This window comes from Spea bombifrons, chromosome 5, assembly GCF_027358695.1.
Source record: "Spea bombifrons isolate aSpeBom1 chromosome 5, aSpeBom1.2.pri, whole genome shotgun sequence".
Taxonomy (NCBI): Eukaryota; Metazoa; Chordata; class Amphibia; order Anura; family Pelobatidae; genus Spea; species Spea bombifrons.
In genome coordinates this window covers 45,788,564-45,807,912 of record NC_071091.1, presented here as the reverse complement: position 1 = coordinate 45,807,912, position 19,349 = coordinate 45,788,564, and the positions used below count along the sequence as shown (strand labels likewise).

The following is a 19,349-nucleotide window of genomic DNA, read 5'->3' as shown; positions in this document are numbered from 1 at the left end:
GGTGCGCGACATTAACTCAATCCGTTACACTATAGCCTCCTTCTACACCCCCAACACCTCCCAAACACAATTTTTCGGCTCATTTTTGACAAAATTAGATGCCCTAAAACAAGGTCAGGTTATTTTATGCGGGGATTTGAATGCCACCCTACAACCTCAACTGGACAGCTCCACCCATAGACAGACCCCCCCGCAACTCCCACACCCACACACTCGGCTCCAACATGTCCTCTCTACTACACTCTCACCAATTATTCGATGCTTGGAGGGTCCTACAGCCCTTTGAACGTGACTACACGTCATACTCCCGCATAGACTACATCCTCCTCGACAAATTGACCCTACAATCAGCCAGGTCATGCTCCATAGGGTCGATATCGTGGTCTGACTCCTACTTTCCCTTAAACTTTCTAACCCCGTATTTGGAAAAGGCAGCTGGCGACTCAACGACAGCCTGCTGCTCGACCAAGCTCATAAAGAACAAATTCAGACCCATCTCACACACTATTTCCAGGACAATCTCACCCCTGATTCCCCTGTGGACATATTATGGAACGCTCACAAGGAGGTCATACGAGGTAGATTCATCAGTCTCGGCCCCGGGTCCAGATGGATTCACTGCTGCGTACTATCGTGCCTTTCTACCCACTTTAGGTCCCCATCTCCTAACACTTTTATGTTCATTTATGTCGTCGGGCATCATTCCCCCCTAGAATCACAGAGGTCACGTCGTCACCTTGCCTAAACCGTGAAAGCCGGCTACTATATGCCCCAATTTTAGACCCATCTCGCTCCTTAATACCGACATCAAAATTTACGCAAAGATCTTGGCAAACAGACTGGCTCCCCTACTCCCTTCCCTTCTCCATCCAGACCAGGTGGGCTTTGTCTTGGGCCGCCAACCCTCCGATAATATCTAAACACAAACGCCCCAGCCTATTTATCTCCTTTGACGCTGAAAAGGCATTTGATAGGCTCCACTGGCACCTTTTAGCACACACTCTCCATAAATTCAATTTTCCTCCATTATTCATTCAGGCCATCATGGCACTTTACACATCTCTCACGGCCTGTATTTCAATGATGGGTTTCTTATCCTCTCCAATCCCCATCACCAACGGAACATGTCAGGGCTGCCCCTTATCCCCTTTGCTATATACACTCGCGCTGGAACCGCTTGTGGCCAACATCCATTCAAACCCCCTAATATCGGTATTCCCTTTACCCAACGGTAGCACAAGCAAACTGGGATTATTCGCTGATGGCATTCTGGCCTCCGTCACTTCCCCGGAACGCTCCCTCCCCGCCCTTTTTTCTCAATATTCCCTCTACTCCAGGGTCTCCTATCACATGATCAAAATCTCCAAAACGCTCTCCTTGCTGAAGGAACACTGATTGGAGACTGTATGGTTGAAGCACTTTACTCTAATACTCTAATCTTACTAGTTAATACCAAAGTAACAGCATTAACGACATTAATTTTAATTAAGACGAGCGAGAGAAGAGGATGCCTCCTAAAAATTCAAATCGGAAGTCTGTAGGTATAAGCTCTCCTAAGGGCAATACCACGGCAGTTAAAATTGACAAATTCCTGAGGATGTCTCCCGTTGCAACGAAAAGCCGCTCGGCTAAAACCGCCTCAGCACTGGATGGTAAAGCCGATATGGAGGAATCGGTTTCTGTACTTTCACAAGTAACGGGGGACCTAGGTGAGGCTCATGGTCGCCAATTTGATTCAGAGCTTCTTGGCACTATCCTTAAAGAAGTACAAAACTCTAATCATGCTTTAACTCAGTTAAATCTTAAAGTGGAATCTTTGTCAACTGAAGTTTCTCTTATTAGAGACGATATACATAAGATACGGGATAGACTGCTTAAGCTGGAAACAAGTATTCCCTCTTTGGATAAGGATATAATTAAGATAAAATCTAATACAACTTCCCTAACTGCTGATATGGAGAAAATGAAAGCTAAAATGTCTGAGATGGAAGATAGATCTAGAAGAAACAATATCCGCATCCTGGGTCTACCAGAAGGAGTGGAGGGATCTGATCCAAAGGTGTTTTGCCAGAAACGGCTTAGTGAGACTGTTGGGGTACAATTATTTTCACCTTTTTTGTGTGGAAAGGGCCCATAGGGTCCCGGCAAAAACCTTTCCACCTGGTGCCCCACCAAGAACTTTGATGATTAGACTTTTCAATTCCGGTGATCGAGATGTAATCCTGCGACGGGCTAGGGAAATGGGGACAATTCTATTTAATACAGCAAAGATTGCTATGTATCCTGACTTCTCTAGGGAAACGCAAATGCAACGCGCGACTTTTGTTGAAATCAAAAAACGGCTTAGACTTGCTAATATTCGTTATTCTCTGTTGTTTCCTACAAAGCTCCGAGTGCAATATAAGTCTGGTACTTTATTTTTTTTAAGCCCTGAGGAAGTGTCTAGGTGGCTTGAAGGAGAGGGGCTCTAATTTATATTGTTCAAAGATATGCTTTGTTGGGGGAGGCTTGGTGAAGGAGTTACTATGACGGTGTTTAAGAGATACGTGTGGACAATGTTCCAGCACGCATCACAAGAGGGAGGGTCAAGGCAATGGTCTGGGGTTTTTTTTTTTTGAATGCAAGTTAAAGTTATATTCTGGAATGTGAGGGGAACCGGACATCGTCTTAAGTGGGTCGCTATATTCGATCGGCTTCAGAAACATCTCCCGGCTATAGTTTGTTTATCCGAAACACATACAGTTAGAGAGACGCAAAAAAGGTTAATGAGAAGATGGGCTCAGGTGGAATTACATTCCTCTTTCTCGAATTACTCGGCAGGTGTTTCCCTATTTTTCCATCGGAAGTTCCCGTTAGTAATTTTGAATAAGAGGATTGATGAAAGAGGCAGATTTATTTTTGTACATTTAACGATATATAATCGGGAGATGATTTTTGCCTTTTTTATGTTCCGCCTCCCTTCTCCTCGCAGCCAATTAATAGTTTAATTCTATTTATTCAAGGCAATGAACATCTTCCGCTATTTTTGTTTGGCGACTTTAACTGTATTTTGGACTCCGAGAAGGATATGGTGCGGGTGGTTAATAAATGTCATCTTAATGTAAATAACCAGTCCCCTTTGTTGAGAATAATTCAAGAATATGGATGGAATGATCCATGGCGGTTAATGAATCCTTATGCCCAAAGATATTCATGTTACTCCGCCACGTATCAAACTGCATCTAGGATTGATTTAGTAATTTGTAATTAGGGCTGAAACAACTAATCGATAAAATCGATAATAATCGATAATGAAAATCGTTGTCAACGAATTTCATCATCGATTAATCGGATCGATTTTTATTGATTATAAAAAGAGGTTTTTTCAGAGCAAATGCTCTGAAAAACTCCTCTCCTTATATAATCCGATCTCAAACAGAGATCGGATTATAACACCGGAATCCAGATCCCCCGCTACGCTGCAGGGGACCTGGATTCCTCTCACTGTCAGCCGGTCTCTCACTTCCGTCTCTCTCCCCCTCCCATCTGCCTCCTCCCCCCTCCCATACATCACTCTGCCTCTCTACCCGGCACCGTTACTGACATGCACTTTCCCTGCAGCTTCATAGAAGCCTCAGTGTAAGTGAAGGGCAGTAACGGAGTCTGTCTGTGCGATGCAGACCCCCACCGGCTGACAGAGAATCATCCTCTCTGATAGCCGGTGAGGGTCTGCATCGCACAGACAGACTCCGTTACTGCCCTTCACTTACACTGTGGCTTCTATGAAGCTGCAATGAAAGTGCCTTCAGTAACGGAGCCGGGTAGAGAGGCAGAGCGGTGTATGGGAGGGGGGAGGAGTCAGAGGGGTGTATGGGAGCCACCCTCCAATACACCACTCGGGCTCCTCCCCCTCTCATACGCCACTCTGCCTCTCTACCCGGCTCCCTGGTGTCTTGTCAGAAACGGAGGTTCACAGGAGGCAGAGTGAAGTATGGGAGGAGGGAGGAGGCAAAGTGATGTATGGGAGGGGGAGGAGCCAACGTGATGTATGGGAGGGGAGGAGCCAGAGTGGTGTATAGGAGGAGGCAGAGTGGAGTATGGGAGGGGGAGGAGCCAAAGTGATGTATGGGAGGGGAGGAGGCAGAGTGGTATATGGGAGGGGGAGGAGGCAAAGTGATGTATGGGAGGGGAGGAGCCAAAGTGATGTATGGGCGGGGGAGGAGGCAGAGTGGTGTATGGGAGGGGGGAGGAGGCAGAGTGGAGTATGAGAGGGGGGAGGAGCCAGAGTGGTGTATGGGAGGGGGAGGAGCCAGAGTGGTGTATGGGAGGGGAGGAACCAGAGTGGTGTATGGGAGGGGGAGGAGCCAGAGTGGTGTATGGGAGGGGGAGGAGCCAGAGTGGTGTATGGGTGAGTTATAGTGGTGTATGGGGGGTATTATGAATTTTTAGGGCATATAGGGGGTATAAGGCATATGGATATTAGGCATATCAGGGGGGCATAAACATATCTGGGGGTAAAAGGTATATCAGGGGGCTCAGTGGCATATAGGGGGTATCAGGGGGGCATAAAACAAATCTGGGGCTAAAAGGTATATCGGGGGCTCAGTTGCATATCACTGGCATATAAGGAGTATAAGGCATATCAGGGGCACAGTGGCATATCAGGGGGCACAGTGGAATCTGGCATATAAGAGGTATAAGGCATATATGGGGGCAGAGTGGCAAGCTGGGGGTCAGATGTGCATAACTGGGGGCAGTTTGGTAAATAAAAAAATTTAAACAAGGCTTTTTTCTCAGTTTTTACTAAATATGAAAAATAGTTAACATATGAATTAATATTTACTAATAACTTTGTATTAAAACCTAGTTTGAGAAGCACTGTGTTTGGGTTCTTGTAGCTTTTATTATTATGTCAGTAAAATAAGAAGGCCATTGCAATAAAGAGATGAAAGTGTAAATTGTACGTTTTTTATTGCAATTTTTCTTCAATTTAAAATAATGTATTTTTTTATCCGATTAATCGATTAATCGACAAAATAATCGGCCAACTAATCGATTATTAAAATAATCGTTAGTTGCAGCCCTATTTGTAATGACTTAGGGATTAGGTTTATTCATAAAATAGTTTATGAGGAGCGGTCAATATCTGACCACGTACCATTAGTAGTAGATTTGTCTTTTGGAGATGTGAAGGGAAGGGAGGGGAAATTGTTTAGGTTTAACCCCCATTGGTTGACAATATTTGAATCCAAAGAAATTAATATACATAAATTAAAGGAGTTTTGGGAGCTTAATAAATCATCTGCTACTTTGTCTGTTGTCTGGGATACATTAAAGGCATTTTTGCGAGGATTGCTCCTTAAAGAGCTGATTATTAAAAAACGAAGCTTTTTACAGAAAGAGGATACTTTGAGAGGCAAAGCACTTGGTAGCGAAGTTAACTTTGCAAAAAATCCCTCAGAGGATAATTATAAGCTTATGAAGGTTGCACAAGATAACTTGGCAGCGTTAATAACAGAAAAAGCCCAACATAAGTTGTTTTTTAGAGGTCAAAAGAATTTCCCGGGCGGCCCGGGAAATTACTGGCAAATTTAGTTAACGCCCAGAAAGATAAAAATGAGATTTTGGCAATTGAAGATGAAGATGGTAGAGTTGTTAATGAACCTAATAAAATACAGGCTGCAGTTGTCAAGTTTTTTTCTAATTTATACCAAGCAGCCCCAGTAATAAACCATGGGGATATAGTGGAATATTTAAAGAATTGTGCATTGCCTAAGATTACAGATGAACAGAAGATGGCATTAGGAAAGGAAATTTCAGTGGAGGAGTTGAAAATAGCTCTTTTTTCTTGCGCGGCGTCGTCTGCCCCGGGAGGAGATGGACTTCCTTTTGGGGTTTATCGGGAATATGCTGATGCTCTCCTACCTATGTTATCTTCTGTGTTCTCTGAAAGTCTGAAAAGAAAACAACTTCCAAGCTCTATGCTTGAGGCAATAATTATTCTTATTCTTAAGAAGGATAAAAATCCAGTTAAAGTGGAATCATATCGGCCTATATCCTTGCTTAATGCAGATGTGAAAATTCTCGCTAAAGTGCTTGCCAATAGATTGGCAAACTGCGTTGCAGACTTGATTGGAGAAGACCAGTCAGGTTTTGTACCAGGAAGACTTTTACATTCTAATCTTGAAAGAGTTTTTGCCAATCTCCAGTTGAGGGGGAACCCTTCCCACTCCATCCTGTCACTGGACGCTATGAAGGCGTTTGACAGGGTGGAATGGGGATTTTTGTGGCATACATTAGAAACTTTTGGCTTTGGGGAGGATTTTTTGAGTTGGGTTAAACTTATCTATAGTTCTCCAGTAGCAAGGATCAATCTAAATGGTACTCTTTCAGATGCTTTCTTGCTAAGCCGAGGAACTCGGCAGGGCTGCCCACTCTCGCCTCTTTTATTTATATTATATATTGAACCGCTAGCTCTGAGTATTCGGAGCAATCAGAAAAGAGGATTTGGGCTTAAAGGCAATGAAGACAAAGTTTTACTATATGCAGATGATTTATTATTATTCTTAGAAGATACTGAAAAAATGCTCCCAATAGTGATAAATACGGTAGAGAATTTTGGTAGACTTTCAGGTCTTAAAATCAATTGGGATAAATCAATACTTTTGACATTGAACTCAGCAAAAATCCCCAAGGTTGAGGGGGTTAGAATCTTGAGACAAGGAGACCCTATGGATTATTTAGGGATTAAGATCTTGAGTAAAATTAATTTATTTACGAGGCAGAATCTTATTCCCTTAGCCACTAAGATTTAAAAAAAAAGTAGCGATCTGGACTAAACTTCCACTCTCACTAGCAGATAGGGTGGGTCTTGTTAAAATGATTGTTCTCCCTCAAGTACTGTTTGCTCTTTCTGCCTCACCAGTATGGATTCCAGATAAATGGTTTAGAGGCTTAGAAGCCTCATTGAGTAAACTCCTGTGGGGTAGAGGTAGAGTTTGCATGAAATATGCTAAATTTACTGCACCTGAGGGGGAGGGTGGTTGGGCATTGCCCCATTTTAAATTTTATTTTTTGGCTTCAAAGGCCCAGAATTTGAGAGTTTATCGACCTGGACCTTTAATACAATTTCTCTTAAATTCTACTGGGATCTCTAATCCTGCCGAAATGATGGAGACAGATTTACAGCTGGAAGGGGATTTGGAAAATACACTTTCGGTGAAACTATATAGGAAAATATGGGATGAAATTAAATATATCTGCAAAATTGAGGGGAGTTTACCCTATACACGAATATGGCACAATTTAAAATTTCAGGAATTCCACAAGGGATTAGGAAGTGATTTTTGGGAAAAAAAAAAAAGGGATTTGTTTTGTTAAACAGTTGTTTGATATGGGACAGATTAAGGATTTTAATCTCCTTAAATCTGAATTTGAATTGGATAATAGACATAAACTTTGGTACAATCAACTACTACACGCACATAATTCCACGAAAAATAAGAAGATTTTTGATGTTAAGACACACGATTTGTTTGAATTTCTGCAAAAAAATGCAAAAAGGAAAAAGACACTTAGCTCTATTTATAAAATTTTGATTAGAGAAATGGAAATAGGGTTCCGTGACAACATCAAGAGGAAATGGGAAGAGGAGATTGGTACTATTGATGAGGCCTCTTGGAACCGTATATTAAAGAACACAGGGTGCTGCACTACAAATAAACAATATCAATTTACACAACTTAAAATTATATATCGGTTATACTATTCTCCATTCCAGCTATGGAAAATTAACTGTAGAGAAAATGCAGACTGTCCTAGATGCGGCTACCTTGATGCGGGTCTATTCCATCTTTGGTGGGAATGTCCTATGATACAAACATTTTGGGATGATGTATTTACTTTTGTCAAAACAAAATTTAGATGTAACAGTATAATGGACCCAAAGGTCGTGATCTTAGGAGACGTGGAACAGTTTGGTAGACTTAATAACATTTTTAGAAAGATTTTTTTCTTGGGGAGACTGTTGATCCTTAGGTATTGGTTTAATAAAAAAGCTCCCGGTCTCTCTCAGTGGTTAAAATTGATAGACCGAATTATAAAATATGAACATTATAGAAGTCTGGAGTCGAAAAAGAAAAAGAAAGAGTTCTACCTCACTTGGGGTTTGTGGTAAAAAAATTTTGTTTGTTGTTTTTTTTTTTGTTTCCAGACCTTGCCTTGAGGGGGGGTGGGGGGAATCATAATTTGTATAACAATATTTATGGTTGATGTATTGCTATTGCTACTGCATTTAGGCCCAGAAATGTGAGCTTTTTGCAATATTTTTATTTTTCTATAAGTCATTTTAGTCTGTTTTGAAATAAAATGAATTTTTGAACTTAAAAAAAAATAAAAAAATAAAAAAAAACAAGGAAAAAAAAAAAGAAAAAAAAAAAATCTCCAAAACGCAGGCAGTGTGTCTCCATCTGGACCCCGGTCGCAAGGCCCATCTCTCTTCTGCTTATAAATTCGAGTGGAGGACTTCCTACCTCTCCTACCTGGGCATTAAATCGCCCAAATCTTTACATGACCTCAGCACCCTCAAAATCGTGAAAGTATGGGACTCTAAAGCGTGACATCATTAGGTGGCGCAGTTTTGAGCTATCCTGGCTGGGTAGGGTGAATGCATTGAAGATGACAGCTCTTCCTAAATTACTCTATGTGCTTAGGACGATTCCGGTTAAACCCCCACAAGGTCTCTTACACTCTATCGAAACATTCGTGTCTTTCACATGTGTAAAAAGTAGATCCAGAATAGCAAACAGAACCCGCTTTGCATCTCGCCTGCAGGGCGGCCTAGGTGTCCCACATATAGAATCCTACCACGAAGCTTGCATACTATCACAGACACTTCCATTCCTCTCACATATCCACCCTCCAACCTGGGCGTCCCAGGAAAATGGCATTATCTCATAACAAGCACCCTGTGAGGTTCGTCTTACCAGGAGGAATCCGGAATGCAGGAATGGAACACACTTGCTCAGAACTTGCCGAAGTGATGGTCTGTGGTAATCCATGAAGCCGAAACACTGTATTCAGGAACAAGGTGGTCGTGGTTGATGCGGAGGGAATGCCAATGGTGGGAATAAAGTGTGCCATCTTGGTGAACCTGTCTATCACCACCATAATTGTGTCGTGTTTCTTTGAGGGTGGTAGATCTACAATAAAGTCCATAGAGATCTTAGACCAGGGAACTGAAGGAGTAGGTAACGGGCTAAGGAGACCCACCGGTTTCATGCATAAGGTCTTGGTACGAGCACAGGTGGTACATGAGCGGACAAATGAGGTCACATCTTGATCCAACAAAGGCCACCAGAACTGGCGTCGAACAAGGTCTGTGGTTTTTCTAACACCTCCATGACCGGAGAGGAGGGAATCATGGCAAGTTTGCAATACTTTCAGACGAGCCGGAGTTGGTACAAATATCCTATTACGGTAATATAACAGGTTTCGGGTACGACGAATAGGAGGATTTGTTCTTGGGACTGAAGCTCTATGGGATAAGGAGCGGATGTAGTCCATGAGAGATGGCTGGTGAGTGAGGAACAAGCTGGAGGGAAGAATAGTGTCTGGGTCTCCGGGTGACTCAATACGGGTGGTAACCGAGACAAGGCATCCGCTTTGGTATTACGGGATCCAGGGTGGTACGTGATGTGTAGGTTGAATCTGGTGAAGAAGGGAGCCCACCTAGCTTGCCTCGGGCATAGTCGCCGTGCGGAGCGAAGATACTCAAGGTTCCGGTGGTCAGTATATACCGCCACCGGGTTTTTAGTTCCTTCCAGCAAATGACGCCAGGTGTCAAGAGCCTGTTTTATGGCCAGTAACTCTCTGTCCCCCACACTATAGTTCATCTCAGACGGGGTGAGTTTATGCGAGAAGTAAGCCACGGGGTGTAATCTTTGTTTCTCCCCGTGTCTTTGGGACAGGACTGCTCCTACCGCTAGATCTGAAGCGTCCACCTCCAAATGAAAAGGTTCGGCCACCTCGGGTTGAATGAGGGCTGTTTCAGAGTGTCAAAAGCATTCTGTGCCTCTGGTGTCCATGCGAAGCGAGAGAATTGGCGGGTCAGACTGGTGATGGGTGCAATAACATGAGAGAAATTCCGAATAAGTTTGCGATAGTAGTTTGCAAAGCCGATAAAACGTTGGACCCCTTTCTTATCAGAGGGCACCGGCCACTCCAGAATAGCTGACACCTTCTTAGGGTCCATTTGCAAGTTTCCAGGCGTGATGATGAACCCCAGGAATTCTATCTGATCGGCTTCGAATTGGCATTTCTCCAGCTTAGCGTAGAGGTGATGTGCGCGTAGGCGTTCAAGAACCAATTTGACCTGGTCACGATGGTCAGATAGGGCTGATGAAAATATGAGGATATCATCCAAATAGACCACCATAAAGATATCAAGATAGTCCCGAAAGACGTCATTTAAAAAGTGTTGGAACATAGCAGGGGCATTGCAAAGCCCAAAGGGCATTACGAGGTATTCAAAATGTCCATATCGACTTCGGAAGGCGGTCTTTCACTCATCCCCTTTGCGTATGCGGACTAAATTATAGGCCCCCCGGAGATCAATCTTGGTAAAAATCCGAGCACCTTTGAGTCGATCCAGGAGTTCCGGAATGAGCGGTAATGGATATCTGTTTTAATGGTGATTTTATTTAGTTCTACACAGGGGCACAGACTCCCATCTTTCTTTTCCACGAAAAAGATTCCTGCACCTGCTGGAGAAGTGGATGGCCGGATGAATCCTTTAGCTATATTTTCTTGAATATAGTCCTTAAGGTGATGTAATTCGGGTTCAGATAATGGAAATATTCTGCCAAAAGGAATGGGAGTGCCTGGGAGGAGATCAACGGGACAATCATAAGTCCTTTGCGGAGGAAGTGTATCAGCTCCCTTCTTGTCAAACACGTAGCTGAAACCTGCATATTGTTTAGGAAGACGTGGATCAGGAGGAGAGGATGAACAATCAGGAAGCAGCAGGAGTGTTGGGTGATCCGCCAGGAAATGATGGCGACAAAACAGAGATTGGAAGGAGAGGATGCCCTTGGACCAGTCAATTGTAGGATTATGGAGTCATAGCCAGGGTAGGCCAAGGATCACCGGAAACATGGGCGATGGGATAAGGTCAAAGTTCAGATATCCGGTGGATAGGGGAGACCCGTCGACCACTTGGATATGTATGGGAGCCGACTTGATCAAGGTTGGTATTTGCAGTTGCTTGCCTAAGTCCTGATCCATGAAGCAACTGCTGGCTCCAGAGTCGATGATGGCGGAAACGGTAGTAGAGTTATTGGTCCACTGTAAAAACAAGGAGATGTAAAGGTGAGGAGAACCGTCTTTAGGAAAAGAACTTAGGCAAACTTTATCGTGTGTGGGCTTACCCTTAGGAGGGCGTCGTGGACAGGAGTAGATCAGATGCTCAGGTTGACCACAGTATAAGCACAAATTGTTCTTCCTACGACGAGCTTTCTCGGTCTCTGACAGTGGACCACGTGCCAACCCGATCTGCATTGGTTCTTCCGTGGGTACGGTCACCGGAGATTGGATTGTCGGAACAGCAGGAAGGAAGTGGCGTCTCGGGGTAGGGAAGGCTGAAGCCGCACGTTCCAGGCGTCTCTCCCGAAGTCTGCGGTCTAGCTGTATGACCAAATATATAAGGTCTTCCAATGAGTCAGGAATGCCCACACGGGCCAGTTCATCCTTCAATCCCTCGGACAGACCCAGCAAAAGTGCTGGTTCGTTCCGCTTGCTTTCAAGGGCCAGGCTTCGAAACTCAGTCACATATTCCTCCACCGGCCTCTTTCCTTGACGTAAGGCACGTATGGCGGTATGTGCAGAGGTAGTGCGAAAAGGGTCGTCAAACAAAGTGTCCATGGCATGACTGAAATCGGCCCATGAGTTCAGGACAGGATTATTGGTGCGTAGTATTTGGCAGGATGTCATGAAGGTACCATAACAAGTTCTGTCCCCTGAGAATTGTTCAGGAAGAAGTACCTTGGGTTCAGGAGCAGCAGCAGCAAAGGCCCCCTCCATTGGTGGAAGTGGAGCGGTACCGGAAGATAGTCCCCCAGGAGCAGGGGGATTCGTCTGACGTTCATGAAGCTGGTGCTGCATATGCGTATGGCTGGTTTGGAGGTCCTGAAATGAACGAGTAGTGCGGTAATCTGCCCAGAGATCGCCGAGAGGGCATCAGCAATTCCTGCGGATTCCATGTCAGGGCTTCTGTGAGGTTCGTCTTACCAGGAGGAATCCGGAATGCAGGAATGGAACACACTTGCTCAGAACAGAACACCCACAAGGGGCCTGGTGAGGGTAACAGGGCGCTTGGCAGTGTAGCTGCAAGCTCGGGTGGTCAGAACGAAGCCGTTTAGTAGACCAGGGTCGGGATGCCAGAGATACACAGGAGCCGTTGAGATAGCCGGGGTCAGGAAGCCAGAGGTACACAAAGTCGGTATGGATAGCCAGGGTCAGGATGCCAGAAGTACACAGAGTCGTTGGGAGAGCCGGGGTCAGCTTTATTTTAGGTACATATATTTAAAAATTACATGCAAAGAATGCATATAAAACCCCCCACATAGGTTAATCCATATATCTATAAATACAGGGTACTCAGGAATCATAAAATAAATGTAAATATAAAATAGATATAAGTATACTTATGTTTATAAAATATAAAGTATTTAAAAATACATATGAAAATCTGACTCTCCATATTCAAAAATTCCTCCTCATCTTCACAATATTCTGAATAGATATAAATAGATAGATAAGAATACATATTACAAAAAAATTACACAATTCAAAAATCGCTGTTTAACCCATTAGGAGTCAAGGTCTTAAGTCTAAACATCCATTCCATCTTCTGTTGTCCCAATTTCTAAATAAAATCCTCCCCTCTCCAAAATTTGCCAACCTGTGTTATGATCAAGATTCAAGATCTTTTGGATCTTGGTTGTGATAGGTCAAAAAGTGAATAGGGACACTGTTTATCATATCCATTTCTGATGTTTCTCTGATGTTCTTCTACTCTAGTGTGTAGGGCTCTGGTCGTGTGTCCCACATATTGTAGCCCACAGGGACAACTCAGTAAATATATCACGAGTGACAATTTGTTTTTTAATATTATATTTATAATTTGTCATATTTGATTTAAACTCAGTTATCTTATTGTCATACCTTGGAACTTCTCGGCTCCGGCTACCCGGAGCCTTCCCTTGAGGGACGCAGCCCACTGACGTCAGTGTGCAGTCCCGCTGACGTTTGTGGGTTGTCCCTGTGACGTCGGGCGGTCCCGCTGACGGCAGTGGGAAACGCCCCCATTTAAAGGAAAAAATGGGCGGGGCCCGCCACCCGGAGGATTCGGGTCTTGACCCGGAGAACCGGAGGAGCAGCGCTCACCCGGCAATCCCCAGGTCAAACCCGGAGCGTTCCCAGGTATGCTTGAAAAAAACATTAGTGCTAGTTAAAAAACGCTTTATTAACTATTTGTTTTTTCTCCTTAAAGTAGCTACTTTAAGGAGAAAAAACAAATAGTTAAAATAAAGGATGCATTGGTGAAGAGCTCTTCATCAATGCATCCTTTATTTTAGGTGCTCCACTGAATACTATATTAGGGTCTTCCTCTACTATATCTCGTAAATCATGATCTTTTTGTAGCAGGTTCCAATGTCGTTTGATGATTTTCTTTAATTTCCCCCCTGCTCCGTGATAATCCAAAATAACAGGCACCTTATTTGACATTTGTTGGCTTTTCCTTTTATATGTGGGGTATAGGATCTCTTTGTTCTTCTAGGGCCACTTCATTCATTACATGATTCAGATGTTGTGAATATTTCTTCACAATAAAAGAATCCCTAACTATTGTGGCTTGTGTAATGTAGTGTTCTTGATCTGTACAGTTCCTTCTTATTCTTGTGAATTGACTTTTAGGGATATTCTTAAACCAAGGAATGTAGTGACAGCTATCTGAAAAAATGTAGCTATTAACATCTACTTTGTTTCCATACATTATTTATGTTGACCTGCAAATACAGGATTTGTATGTCTTATTCAGTTGATCAATACCTGAAGTGCTGTTTCCATGTATCGTTTATTTGACCTATACCTTCAGTGCTGAGTTTACATGTGATTTTCAGTTGATCTATACCTGCAATGCTATGTTTCCATACATTATTTATGTATACCTGCAAATGCAGGGTTTTTATGTCTTATTCAGTTGCACATGCTGTTTCCATGTGTTGTTTATTTGCTCTATACCTGAACTATAGGAAGTGTGTAAAAGAGAGGTATGGTTTAGTGAATGAGGGGACAAAGGGACTCTGGGGATGATTACGGGGGAAGAGGACCTCTCAATGTCACGTTGTAGTCAGAAGAAGGGAAGACTGCACTGGCTCTAACAGTCTTCCCCTGATCTGCAATCAGTTGGGTATATATATATATATATATATATATATATATATATATATATATATATATATATATATTTATTTATATATTGTTTGTGTTGGTGAGGTGCTTAGGTGTTAATAATCCAGCTAATTTTATTTTCTCCGTTTTGAGAGTATTTTAAATAGTTTCCTTTGAGAGTTCATAATCTATGATTAAGCCAGGAGGGCAAAACATGTAAGAAGAAGATTCTCTGCTTTGCTCTTATGGCTCCTCGAGGGATAATAAAGCTTGTTTGATTTTACACCTGTGTGGATAGATCTCTGTCATTGCCTCCACGAGTGCGCCCCAGCTATCTGCTCATGTGGTTGCTGTTCTATGTATTCTTGCCGGAGAGGAAACAGAGTGACTGCACCTGGGAGAGGTCCAACAATTTATTCATTTCGGCATGGGTAAGAAATGATTTCACCCGTTTATTTGATATTACATCTGATTACAATGCTTTATGATTTAGGAGATTTTCTTTCACCAATAGGTTCAGAACATGGTGATCCTAATTAAATTTCTATATTAATGCCTGGACCAAATACCGTATTTGCTCGATTTTAAAATGATTTTTTTCAGAGCAAATGCTCTGAAAAATAACCATTGCCTTATATTCGAGGTCGTCTTCTAATCAGACCTAAAATAGATCCTCTTCCCTGGCAGCCGGTGGAGGTCTTTGTGATGCGCTCCACAACCTCCACTGCTGCTGCCGGCACTTCCGTTGGGGCTTCTATGACGGAACGCCGGCATCACATGACCTTCCGTGCTGCCCCACTGGACACCAAGGAATCTGAAGCACAGGGGACAAGTCTCGGGAAGCACTGGAAAGTCGGGGGAGTTTAAGAGTGGCATATGGAGGTGGTAAAGTGCTTTCTGGCAGAGTGGCATATAGGGGGTATAAGGCATATCTGGGGACCAGAGTGGCATACAAGGGGGGTATAAGACATTTGGGGGGCAGATGTGCATAACTTTTTGAAAAAAATATTTTGATCTGATTATATAAAGTTATTAAAAAAAAAGTTTAAAATATGGTGAAAAATTAAGAAAAAAATAACTCTTTCTTTCTTTTATTTTAAAAATGTTTTAGCTTGCAGGCAGGGCTCTCTCCACCTAATGTATCAGTTTGTCTTAGTCTGTCAATTCTTGTCTTGTCATAGCCCTTGAATATATGTATTGTATTGAGCGCTGCGTAAACTGTGGCGCTATATAAATAAAAGATTTAAAAAAATAATTGTTTTACTCATCTACAAAAAGTACTGAAAAAAACATACTAAATAAATTCTAATTTGTGTCCTGCATTTAGAAATACCCAATGTTTTTATGTTTTCTTTTGGGGGGGTTTGCACATAGGTCCATAAGTACAAGAAGCATGTTGCTTTTTCATTTTTTCCGAAATCTAGTCATGCTCCACGCATGTCCTACATGAGACATCTTTGAAGGTGGTTCAGATTACCCTGTCAAACTACACGTTTGAAAACTAGACACTTCAGGGTATTTCAAATGCTAGTATTTAAACGGTTTCCATGCACTAATTCTATGACCAGCCTTTGTCAAATTTTGTGGTAGTAACACGCATTTTACTTCAGGTATGAACTTACAGCTACTGGTATATGTCATTGTCAAACAACATCCCAAAATGTGTTCAACAACATCTATTTTTTGTAAGTGAAGATACCACCTATGCATGGGTTTGTTGGGGGTAAAAGGCCACATTTGGGGCATGCACAATTACATTTTTCAACTTTTGACAAGTTGAAAATCCTACCCCCATGTCCTATTTGGGGCATCTTTGAAGCTGGTCTTTGTCAAAACTTGTGGTATTTTTGTGTGTTTTTTTTTCTTCACAAAGATTGGTATATGTCATTGTCAAACAACATCCCAATATGTGTTCAACAACATCTATTTTTTGTAAGTGAAGATATAGCGCTTATTGCAGGACTTCCTCATTGTAACAAATATAAGTCAATTATTAATCTCCAAGGACAACAGCTGGCTCCCAATACAGTGGGATTCCTTTTGAGTAAACCAGTTTCAAGGAATTACACTAGGGGCAAAACCCCAATGTCCAGGAACTCCCAATACATCAAAGGGCTATCTCTCTACCAGGTGGGAACAACAAACAGGAGATAAAATCTACAATCTCCTACAACAAGGACTGCAGGATATAGTATCTGGGCTGGAAAAAATCATGTGTTTCTCCTATAACAAAAGGATTGCAGGAGACAATATCAACATTCCAGAGACCCACCCTGAATTTGCCCTGAAGACCATCAACTTCACTGTTGGGGCAATCTAACTACTTGGACAAGAGCGATCTCTAAAGGCATCTGGTGCAGGTACAAGATCGTGCCTTCCTAAGGATGATTGGACAAAAACTCAGAAGATGATTGGCTGGGACTGTTTGGGCATGGTGGCTATAAAGGTGTTGTGTGAGCAACAAAGAAAGAGAAAGAAAGAAAGAAAGAAAGAAAGAAAGAAAGAAAGAAAGAAAGAAAGAAAGAAAGAAAGAAAGAAGGATAACATCAAGGTGACAGGGACACCCCATCCTTACATGCACACAGAGTCACTAGCATAGTGTAGTTAGAGTCATAGAGCCTTGTAATTCAGACGCTTCTCTGTATACTCACTTATATGTATTTGTTATTTTAATAAACCCATTGTCTTAAGCCACTGATGTAAGTGGAGTTTCATACGACGAGGAATCTGTAGTAGTTGAAGGAAAGCCAGACGAGTTAAAGGTTGTATATCCCAGGATTTAAAGGTGCTTTTCTACACTCTTTATTCTACATTTTATTAAAAAAAAAATTTTTTACATTTTGTTGGAACTGGATGGTTCTCCTGATGTTGACATCCACGGGGAATCTTACGACATATTTATTTTTAACTATTTATATATTTTTTTTATTTCTTTTAAAAATGTATTTTACTAGGGCTCCATTGACTTGCATTGTTTCTTGCAGTCTGGTTATTTATAAGTCTCTTGCTAAGTCTCTTGCTATGGAGCTTGTGACCGCTCTTGGGTTTTTTTCAATTTTCCCCATTTTTAGTTAATAACTATCATCGAATAGTTAATTAGATGATGCAATGGTATCTAAAGAAAGAACAAAACAATATATAATTTGTGTGGGTACACTAAATGAGAAAAATTACAGCTAAACACAAATGTGTTAAAACAGCTTGGTCCTTAAGGGGTTAATTATATGCAAAGATTTAGAAGAAAGACCCTACATGTCCTGGGAAAAAAAGATGTATCATTGGTTGAGTTATCTAAATGAGTGGAATGTTGTTTAAGTTTAAAAACAAAAAAAAGTTGCAAATAATCGTGCAAAATCTTCTCTTAACAAAAGGTTGGCATACTGCTTAAAAAAAACTTACCATAACCAACCATAAAAAGATATTATTCCATTAAATATACATATACAAAGTTCTGTTACAAAGATTGATTCAAATACATATTAGATTTAATCTTTAAACTTAAAGTAGCTACGTCACTTTATCTACCAACATAGTTCATACATGTAATGCTCTAAATGTAAGTTTATGTGAACCAAACTGGTCTTACATGTCGCTTAAAAGATTTTCTTAGCTGACCACTGGTGTCCATCCAAACTGAGGCATATTGTCGAATGCAATAAACTTCTTCAGTGTTTGCTTTAATTACTTTTGAGATAATTTCTTTAAGCTTTGAATGGGGAATGGTATCATAGGCCCCTTTCACATCAGCCTACAAAAACAGAAAAGCAGTAATGCAGGAATGTCATATAAGAAAAACTTATTAACATTCTTATTCTAATACACAAGCAAAATACAAGTTAACTTGCTCTAAAGTAATACCACACCCTATGTGCTTGATGATATAACATATGCTTACATAAGTAACATCACAAATGCACACTGTAAGAGACCAATAACCCAACATTAATGATTTAACCATTCAGGGCCATAGCTATTTTATATTACAATTTCTGCATTTTTCCTAAGTCACACATGTTTTGGGGAAGCTACGGGACTAGAACTGGTTTCTTGCACATCATACCGTATTGGCTCGGATATAGGGGGCACCCTTAAAGTTAGGTGCTTTTTTAAGGAAAAATTTTTCTTAGTTAAAAAAAAAAACATAGAATAGATATGCTGCCACTCTCCCCCCCAATCATATGCTGCCACTCTGCCCTCCACCTGATATATACAGCCACTCTGCCCTCCACCCGATATATACTGCCACTCTGCCCTCCACCCGATATATACTGCCAGTCTGCCCCCCCAGATACGCTGCCACTCTGCCCCCAAGATGCCCCCCCCACGACTTACCCGGCAGGGGACACCTACGCAATACGCGTAGACAACTTCCGGTGCCAGCTCTTCCGCCGGCACGGGAGATTGTCTAAGCGCATCGTGCAGACGTTCACCGGCAATGCGTGTAAACAACCTCCACTGCCGGCAGGTCTGCTCGATGTGCTTTAACAATCTCCCTTGCCGGGACTCCCCTCGTGGGAATTCCCGGCAAGGGAGATTGTTAAAGCACATCGAGCAGACCTGCCGGCAGTGGAGGTTGTTCACGCTCATCGCCGCTGCAGGTGAACGTCTGCACGATGCGCCTAGACAATCTCCCGTGCCGGCACTCCCTCCGTGGAAAGTGCCAGCAGGGGAGGCTGTCAGAGCGCATCGGAGAGTAGGATGCAGGTCCCCTGCACCGCTGCGGGGGATCTGTATCCTAACCCTGCTGCCTGCCCAGCGTCGGGCGCTAGACCCCGAATATAGGCTGCACCCCCACTTTGAAGACTTGAGGGGAAAAAGTGCGGCCTATATTCGGGCCAATACGGTATGTGCAACTGTGGAAAACAATACTAAATTGTGTTCACCAACATCCCTCGAATATAGATCGATGCCTCACTGAA

The 19,349-nt window shown here is 42.4% G+C and overlaps 1 protein-coding gene across 1 annotated transcript in view; it reads right to left on the bottom strand.

The window, feature by feature from the left end:
- The window catches only part of TERT (telomerase reverse transcriptase), a 360,451-nt gene that overhangs the window by 217,384 nt on the left and 123,718 nt on the right, over window positions 1–19,349 (bottom strand). Inside the window, exon 7 of the mRNA XM_053467313.1 lies at window positions 18,017–18,178. Coding sequence (XP_053323288.1) covers window positions 18,017–18,178 — 162 coding nt within the window. The remainder of the gene's footprint in view (window positions 1–18,016; window positions 18,179–19,349) is intronic.